Source organism: Barbatula barbatula (assembly GCF_947034865.1).
Source record: "Barbatula barbatula genome assembly, chromosome: 10".
In the NCBI taxonomy this organism is placed as follows: domain Eukaryota; kingdom Metazoa; phylum Chordata; class Actinopteri; order Cypriniformes; family Nemacheilidae; genus Barbatula; species Barbatula barbatula.
The window spans coordinates 24,106,105-24,115,689 of record NC_136773.1 but is presented as its reverse complement, the minus strand read 5'-3'; the positions used below and the strand labels follow the sequence as shown (position 1 = coordinate 24,115,689).

At 38.8% G+C, this 9,585-nt stretch overlaps 1 protein-coding gene across 1 annotated transcript in view; it reads right to left on the bottom strand.

Moving 5' to 3' along the window:
• Positions 1–1,438: 1,438 nt before the first annotated feature.
• The window catches only part of celf6 (CUGBP Elav-like family member 6), a gene marked incomplete at its 5' end in the record, with an annotated part of 13,965 nt that continues 5,818 nt past the window's right edge, over positions 1,439–9,585 (bottom strand). The window contains 6 exons of the mRNA XM_079465350.1: positions 1,439–1,938; positions 4,254–4,413; positions 7,632–7,775; positions 8,124–8,204; positions 8,792–8,854; positions 9,244–9,393. Of these exons, the coding sequence (XP_079321476.1) occupies positions 4,286–4,413; positions 7,632–7,775; positions 8,124–8,204; positions 8,792–8,854; positions 9,244–9,393 (566 nt within the window). The 3' untranslated portion in view covers positions 1,439–1,938; positions 4,254–4,285. The remainder of the gene's footprint in view (positions 1,939–4,253; positions 4,414–7,631; positions 7,776–8,123; positions 8,205–8,791; positions 8,855–9,243; positions 9,394–9,585) is intronic.

Genomic DNA, 9,585 nt, shown 5'->3' with positions numbered 1-9,585 from the left:
AGACCGATTCGCAGACTGGAAAGACGATGCATCCGTTGCTTCAGTACCAAAGCCGATCGATGATGAAATGACTGAATATCTCAGCTCCCGTCTCTCTGTGATAACCCAGACAGCGTGCTTCAATGGTGGAAGTTCCACATAGAGCGCTTCCCAGCACTATCAAAGCTGGCACGTTTCATCTTTAGTATCCCGGCATCCAGTGAGCCTTCAGAGCGGGCCTTTAGTGTCTGTGGGCGCATCTTGGAAGAGAGACGCACAGGATTGGGACCGTAGTTGATCAACAACATTCTCTTTCTCCACAGCAATATTGCAAAGTGATTCATTTGTTCAATTCATTCGTTAACGTTGTTTATTTTATGTTATTTATTAGTGTTGTTTTTTGAGCACAGCCTCTCGTTGGCATTTAGGTCAAGAGGTGTGATGATGCCAGTGTTATTGAGCAGGCTGCCTAAGTTTGAATGTTTTTATTCTTATTTGTATTTTTTCAAACAGAATAGCTGCGACATCTGGCTTTGGCTAATAATTGTAAAACTGCTGTTTTTCATGTAGCCTAGTTTATCATATTGTATTTTCTTTAAAGCAGTCTATTTGTATGTGCCGTGTGATGGTGCAAAGTTTTTGATAAAAACGAAATTATATTTCAATGTATTGTGTGTTTTGTCTTTTTGTTTTTAATTAGATTTAAACTTCAATAGCCAAAATCAAAGTAGGCTACTTGAAGTCTAACGAAACGCGCGGTAGCCTAAGCATTTTAGATGTCCCTGATAGCCTAGCCAGGCTACTATTCGTCTTCCTGACCAGTGCGTCAGAATGCATGCAGGCCAGGGAAACCAAACAAACAACCGCATGAATCTCTTTAATAAAAGCAATATAAATACGTGTTTTTTCCTGCGGGACGTGAGAAGACACAAAATCAATGCATCTCTATTATTGTGCGGGAATAGATTCTCAGAGTTTTGCGGGTGCGGTCGGGAGTGGACATGCATATTGCGGGAGCGGGCGGGAGTGTAACACATACGTTACGGGAGCGGGTGGTAATGGTCAGAAATTCGGCAGGCGCGGGCGGGATGAAGAAAACAGTCCTGCACAGGGCTCTACAACACACTTCTTACTGAATACTGGAATGGAGAGGATGCGCACTGGCCATTTTGTACATTTTCCCCTTTTCCTCAGAAGTTCAAGTAATATCTTGGCTAAAAAAAATAAATAGAAATCATGAAGAATGAGCAAATCTACCGCTCTAATCTACACTTTGTTAATCTACTTGTGGATGCAGATGCGTTTTCCATCTTTCAGTCTTTCTTTAACAGATACAGTTTAAACATCCTCCCTTCTACTCTTAACTTCAGGGTTCATTATACGCGTAGCTACAGTGTAGAGTGAGAGTATTTTTTTGTCATTTTTAAATATATATATATTTAGATATTTGTCTTTTTTTAAAAAGCGTATAGTCCTTTGGTCCCTATTTCCTAAGGAATGATGCATGTTGTTATTCCTGGATTCTCCTCCAGTCAGCAGGTGTGTGGAGGCACAAAAACCAAAATGGCGTGTGTGTGAGTGTGTGTGTGTTTAAAGATATCAATATATTTCTCATGAAGAGTTCAAAATACTCTTCTACCGGTTTTGTATGTATATGAGCGTGTGTGTGTAATTGTTTATGTGTGTTTGTGTCTGCATGCTCTGAGAATAATGTGTTCATAAAGGTTTCTTTTTTCATTTTCTCTAAAAGAAACAGCAGCAAAAAAGTCGATCTCTGCCAAATTCATCCTGCAAATGCCGAAGCAGAAAAGGGGGAGAAAGAAAAAAGTTGGCAGAAAAAAATCTTTGTGTTCCTCTTTTCCAGCCCTCAGCGATTTCGAGCGCTCGCCTCGTGATATGTAGTAGAGCTAAAGTCTTTGATACTGCACTTGTGGATATAAGGTGTTGACGTCCCTCATCCTGACAGAGACAAAGAGAGAAACAGAAGAGAATTGATGGAGAAATAAGAGAAAGCAGACAGAGAAGACGGTCGTGGAGGCTGAAGATGTATAAACACTGACGTTCAGAGAAAGATCCACAATCCTGCTGAACTCTCTATACTGAAAAGATTCTGACTCGCAAAAACATGTGCACGTTTCGTATCGAAATGATTGTGGAAGAATTCAATTGTTTTGTTGCCTTGTGCAGTATTTCTATGAGAATTAAGCCCAGTCAAACTAAGTCAGTACAACAAATACTATCATGAAGGAAAGAAGAGTTTGGTTTCAAAATGAGATCACTCCTTTTTTAAGATTTTTCAAAAATCATGTCTTTTTATTTGTGCTTTCCAATTTATATCAATCAAACTGCAGTTGGTTTGTTTTATTTAAGCCATAATAACTCAAAAAATGCAGCTGACTAACACAATAAAAACATGATAACATCTAACTAAGTTATCTCATTTGGGAACCAAACTCTTCAAAAATGCGTGTTTTGGTATTTTAATAATGAGAACAAAATTGAACACAATTGAACATTTTTGCAAAGAGCTGAGCTTAACCATCATGAAAATAATTATACAAAGCAAAACATTAATATATTATAATAATAACTTCAAATCAATGGAAAATATATGATTTGGGGATGAAATATAAACACTTCATTCAATTGTTTCATCTATTTCACTCTCTTAAATATCTTCACCTAAAAACTCCCAGAAATAAACCCCAATATAAAAATAAACCCCCAAAACACGAAAAGATTACACTCCAAACCAACACAAGTATCATCTAGAGAATGAGGGAAAGAGTTTATAAGTGTTCAAGTTAAAATCAACTTTTATATTGACATCAAAACACACTTTTTCCAAATAGGAAATGTTGTGGTTTGTCAATTACTTCAAGTCTTGCTCGAGTTATTCAATGTCACACACTGAGGTTTACTGTCGTGCAAAGTATTTGTTCAGTACACATAACAAATGATCGTCCTCAAAAACAGAAAACAATCCCAATGATTGACAAACTGGATGTTTGTGATGTCTGGAGAGAGGCTAACGCTCCGGTCAATAACAAGATTTTTCTCTAGAACAAACGAGACGGCGTTACAAAGGAAATCCTGATGCAAACTTGTACATTTAAAAGCCTTGTGAACACACTATATCTCCAAAGCACAAAACATAGCAAACATACAGCTGAAATAAAGAAAGAAACATCGATCCAACACACACGCACAACATCTCACGGTACAATAGCCAAAGGGTCAGAGGTCACCACCCATGGAAATCAACCAATCAGAAACCATGAAGAGCAGCTATCAGCTATCAAAAAACACCAGGAAACAATAGAAATATATAGAGATGATGTCACGTCATGCCACTGTCACAAACCGCTGACATTTCAGAAGAACTTACAGTAATGGAAAGAGATTCTCCTGATGGCACATTAGAACACCTGAGCCGTCCTGACCAACTACTGTACAAACAAACACAAGAATCCATGGCATTTTCCTCTTCAGTACGCTTTTGATTGATATGAATTTGGATTTGAACTATTAAAAGATTAAAGTAGGACACGCAAACAGATATGCTTCTTGTCTGTTTTACAAGATGTGTGACGTGTTCTCTCTTTCTGTACGTTTGCTGTTCATTCAGTTCCTCTGAACTCAGCCCTCTTTGCTTAACTCCAGCATGTCGTTAATAATTCATCATGAATTCATGAAGTTTAATGGATTCTTTACTTTTCATAGCTCTTTAAAACACATTTAACTGGTGACGCAGATGATATAAAGTTCTGTCATGTCAACTCTCGGAGGATTTAGCATGGTAATGTACATGACGTATGAATGTATTTAGTCTTGGCGGAATAGATCTGCGGAGCAAGTACAGAGACTTGCTTCAGCAAATACATCCACAACATGCTGCTGTGTGCATATAAGCACATATATATGAATAAACCCCTCATAGCTTACGTGATCAGGTGGAGTTGGGGAAGGAGGAGGGTTTCTGAAATGCGCTGCACTGCAATGACAATGAATAGCCGAGATTTAAACGTAGAGCAGCAAGCTCATTGGCTACTGATACGGAAGAAACCAATCAGCCGCGGGGTGTGGTAAAGTTATTATGTCAGATTGGTTTAGAATTTAGGACTGCGGCATCTAGAGTTTCATGCCAGAACTTTCTCCGTCATTTATTTTACAGAGGTTTGCCTGGAGGTTACGTGACACACTTGCCCTTACAGCACTGCACGCTCAAGTAAAGTGCTCCGAGCTCATGATGAATGTATGACAGTGTATCTGACCTGTAAGGAGCGTTCCAGCCGTTCACTCAGCATCAGTACGGGCGGTTGGCATCTTTCGGCCTCTTCAGTTGAACCTTCAGCCTCTTCATGCCAATCTGGAAACCGTTCATTGCCTGAATCGCTGCCTGAGCACTCGACGGGTTATCAAAGCTTACGAAACCTGACAGAGTGATTGAGAGAGACAGTGAACAGGATATTTCTTGCTTATGCATGCATTACAAAAAACTGTCTGAGAGGATGTCTGATCATGTAGAAATAGCCCACGATGCACAGTAATTCTGAATGGTTATCATACTGCGCACGTTTTTCAGTTTTTCACCACTGTTGATACATCACATATGAATTCGGTTTAATTCATTCAAATTCTGAACTTCAATAATCAAGGTGTGAGGCTTGTTGACATCACTAACAGCACTAGTGATGCGTAACCCAATGACCTTTAACCTCTGATCATGTGTGGACGCTGTGTCGAACAGAGGTCCAGAATAAGCTCTTATCTCTCTGACGAATTTACACCCGCCAGCCAATTTCACCCAATTGAATTCTGGGAGCAGAGGCTGAGCTTTTGTCAGACACTGATAAGAGTTTTTACAAACTCTTTTAAACAAACGCAGAAGACACGTCCAGACAGCACAATTCATCTGAAATCTCACCCTGTCTCGCTCTCTCTTTCCATTTCTCTTCATCACATTTCACATATACACTCTTTCACTTAAAATATAAAAAACAAAACAATACAAGAGTGATTCTCACGAAACAATTGAAACATCGTGGCAGTAAAGATTTGAATCATAAAACATACAATTCGGTCGTCCAAGAAATGGTCATAATAAAGATAATTGTTTTCTCTACCAAGGAGTTAATTATTTGTGTTTTAATGCTTTACTAGAGAAAAGCGTCCCGGTTTGTCTGAGTGCATTATATGTTGTGTACAAGACTTTTCCCCTTCCATTTACTGATACAGGTTCCACATTTAAAGACATTTTACATGTATAATATTATATTAAAATATAATTAATTAATGTCTTATGTATACTGAATAAAAACTTGTTTAGGCATCATGGCTTCAGTTGTTTTTAGCAAAACATGCTATGAGATGGACAGGTTTAAGCGGTTTACACGGTTGAAAGGACTTTTTTTTTTTAAAGAATTTCAAAAGCTGTGTTCAACTGTCAGAAAATGTTTAGAAATTAATGAATTTTAAACACATCATCTTGTTTTAAACGAATATAAAGGAAACCTGTTGATACAAGACTTTTTGAGAAAATCTTGTTTGACATCTTAAAAGAAAGATTTTGTGAGAATCACCCACAGAAAGTCTCAATAAAGAGACATTTAACCTAATATTTGTGTGTGCTATAAACTTTATCCTCATGAATGTACGCTCAGCTTCCGCTTCTCAGGCTGTTGTGATTGGTCGGTCCCCCTCTCAGTACACGTGTATTTATAAAGTTTGGCTTTTAGCAATAAAACAGTAATAATGGCGTCAGCTTCACTTCATCAGTTAAAAACATGCAGATCGATGGAAGTGTAACGGAGGTTTGACAGTGCATGTGTAAATGTCAATCTTTGTTAGAGATCGCATTTTTTCCCCTGCTATGGCGAGGAAAATGACAGCGGACCGAAGGGTGTCCTCTGTAGTCCTTAAAAAGCGAATTCTGTTAAAGACAATATCTCGCTTGGCACTTAACTTTAAGCTTTATCATTTTGCAGATATTGTTTATGCTCCAAGAGCAACATTACACACCAACTAAAGGTTGAAAAATGCAATCGTACGGAAAGGGGCCTTGATATATTATCTTAGATTCTTAAATATATTATGTTAAAATAACACAGCTGTGACAGTGCATCACATATATATATATACCAATAGTTGTGTTGAAATAATACTGTTCTGTCTGTTTTAGTGTTGCTCTCTTTAAAATCCATAAAATCACTCAGAAAGAGCTTTGTGATGTCAATCTGAATAAATAGAAAACAACATGCTGTCCCATTCCACAGAGCTGCTCTTCTATTGTTGGGATGTTTATAACAGCAATGCTTTATCGAAATATTTTCATAAATATGAATCCAGCTTTAACAGCGGTGTCATTTGTAGAATGTTTTTATGTTTAGAGTTATATTTGATCATCTTTACACAAACAGTGATTGTAAATCATGGATAATATCTGTGTGCTGTGATGACAGGACCGAAGACGAAGATGTTGCACTCAGTTACATTATGCCATTACTATTTTCCCTGCTTATAACAGTCCTCTGTTTTCTGAGATCGATCACAAACTAAGTCAAAATCAGACCTAAACAGTTTCAACAAATTAAATTTCATAATTAATTCACAACTAATAAACTCTCATTATGTTTGATTAAGCTTTGAATCAAAGTCAGTGAGTGCAGCTGTGACACGTCAGAGGAGAACTGGTCCTCCCGGCTGAGTCTGGTTTCTCCATTTATTTATCATCAGAGTTTGGGTTCCTCGCCACAGGGCCGTGTTGGCTTGCTCACTGGGAGACTGCTGATATTAGATATTATTATTATCTATTACAATGATCTAGCTTGTTCTATTGCTTGTTTGACCTTTTCTGTGTTTTTCAGTTTTTCTTATTTTTTCCAGTAAAGCTGCTTTGGAACATTGCATATTGTGAAAAGCGCTATATAAATAAAATGTATGATTTCATTTTATAAATGAATGATGCTCACACAGAGACGCAATCTGGAAATGAGGCAGACGATGGTCCGCTTCAAAGCTTCAGAGAAACACATGATTTCACTTCCGTCCTGAATGCTGTTCATATCTGATCTTACTGCACACATGACACAAAACCTCATGCTTGTGTTTCTCAGAGAAGATCATATTGAATAGTGATGCAGCAAGATATTTATGAGAACTTCTCATTATAATCTTTGCACACCTGTACGGCGTTCAGCTCCCGAGCTGGGTAATTTGGTTGCCAAGGCTTGTGAGGGCACACTAAAACTCTACAGGTGTGTCAAACAACATTGAGACAATCAGAAAAAGCGCGAAAGAGAGTCGCTGATCATATAAATTAAAGAGAATATCATGAGACGTGAGGAGAATGATGAAGACGAATGAGATGAGAATGAAACGACTCATAACTGCTCGATGATGAGCAGAAGCCAGAGGAACGAGCTCAAAAATCCCTGCAGGCCCTCGCATGTGTCTGCGCGCTCGCTCACTCAAGCGGGACGTCTCTGTCTCCAAGCGTTAATCGTCACTTGATTAACGGAGACGTGGGAAATAAAGGCTCGAGATGAACTAATTGTGCGGAGTGAAGTGGGCTGTGATAAGATTTGAAAAGCTCGACACCCAGGTGACACTCGCGCTCGCTCGAGCGTTTGAAGAGCATTGTGGGTACTCACCAAAACACTTGCTCTGATTGGTGGCCCGGTCCACAAAGACTTTGGCGGAAATGACGTTGCCAAAGGGCAGAAACATCTGCATGAGCTCAGCATCGCCGAACTCCTGCGGCAGGTGGTAAATAAATAGATTACAGCCCTCCGGTCCTGCAGCAGGAGACGCAAACACACACAAATCAAGTCACACAAATTACATTTCACACAGACGCATGCCAATGTGTTCTGTTGCCACCTGTGATCTTCTGAAAGACTTAGACATTGTTGTCTTTGTTAAAGGAAGTTTGATGACGGAACTTCTGAGGTGTGACTTAAGATCAACAGAAATCATTCTCCAGTCTCTCTCTGTCTTCCTTTGTTTCTCTCTCCCTCTCTTATTTTGTCTGACATCTATCTGTCCGTCCGTCTGTCTCTCTCTTTCTTGTAGAAAATGTATGTCTGTATAAACCTATGTCTATGTCGGGTGTTTTATATCAGGGGGTGTGTGGTCTCACTCACCTTCTCTCTGTTGCTGGGTGATGATGGCTGGTTGCTGGGGAAACGCTTGGCTAATGGGTGCATACGCGGCAGGATACGCTGCTGTGACCACGAGAGAGAATTCACGTTCATATTTCAGCGTAACAAAGTATACAAACTGTAGCCCACAATGCAATGCACCTAAACATTTATAAGACTTTGTTCTCTTGAAACGTATTTATCTTGATTTTTTATTAAACCTACTTGCGAAATGTGAACACACTAAAATAACTTAATTATATAATTTAATATAGTGTGTGTGTGTGATAAATCTTCGTCTTGGAATCGTAAGGTCGCTGTATCTGCATTCTGAGCTTCAAAGTTTTTGCTTTCCATTTGACTCTGTGGATAAAACCTTATAGCTTTCTGAAAAAGTCACAAACTGTACAAAACGTAAACAGAGAACATCACGTAAATGTAAATAAGTTGTTAGACAGATAGAACCCTTTCATTCCAAGGCGAAGAAATGTGTGTGACATTTGATGGTATAATCATGCACAGATTACAGTATGTCGACAGCGTACTATATATTTATTGTTGCATTAAGATTAACAGAAAAATACAATTTTAAAGAATAATAGGCAGTATATTATATACATTATCTTGTACAGTAAGTGGAGAGGACAGACCAACAGACACAAGTGATTCACCTGCGTAATGTTGAACACCCGCATACGCCTGCTGGAGAGGATCTGTCACCGTCGGACTCGGAGCTGGAAACACAAGTCAATCTTTATCACTCACAATCATTTAATTCATTTAATGATTATATTTCTGAACTGTTATTTTTGTAGTTCCTCACACAAGTCTAACATGCTTTACAAGACATTTTAAACATGACGCTCATTTTCGTGATTGATCCAAATAATGAAAAAAGTGTAATTTAAGCAATGACTATGTACATGATGAACATGTTTTAATTGTTTTACTCATGAACATTCACATTCTTTGATTTTGGTGAGTAGGTCTCTTAAAAATATCACATCATCTGTTAGGATGGCAAAGGTTTCAAACACTTGAAAGCATTTACACTGGATGAAAAATAAAAAAAGGATTTAAATCAGATTATTTTTTTTCTATAATGAGATAATCAGAGACTCACCTGGGTAGGGATGGATGCCGTTGGTATAGATGGTCTCGGAGGCGGTCTGTCCGTTGGTCTGGGGTTGAAGAGCGCTGAAGCCGTTCACTGTGATGGGACCTGTGATGCTGGGCACGGCTGTGGCGCTGAGGCCGGGAGGTGTGCTGGTGCCTGAACAAAACACACACACACAACTCTGTCAGACAAAACACAACACACACCAGACTGTAATACATCAAGAGGCTCTTTTGGCTCTTCAGTCTGTGTTTTTGTCTGAATGAAAGTGTGCAGGTTCACAGGTTCAGTCAGACGAATCTCTTATCTGCTTTTCTCTTAGCAGTTTTTTCTGCTTTTCTCCAAGGG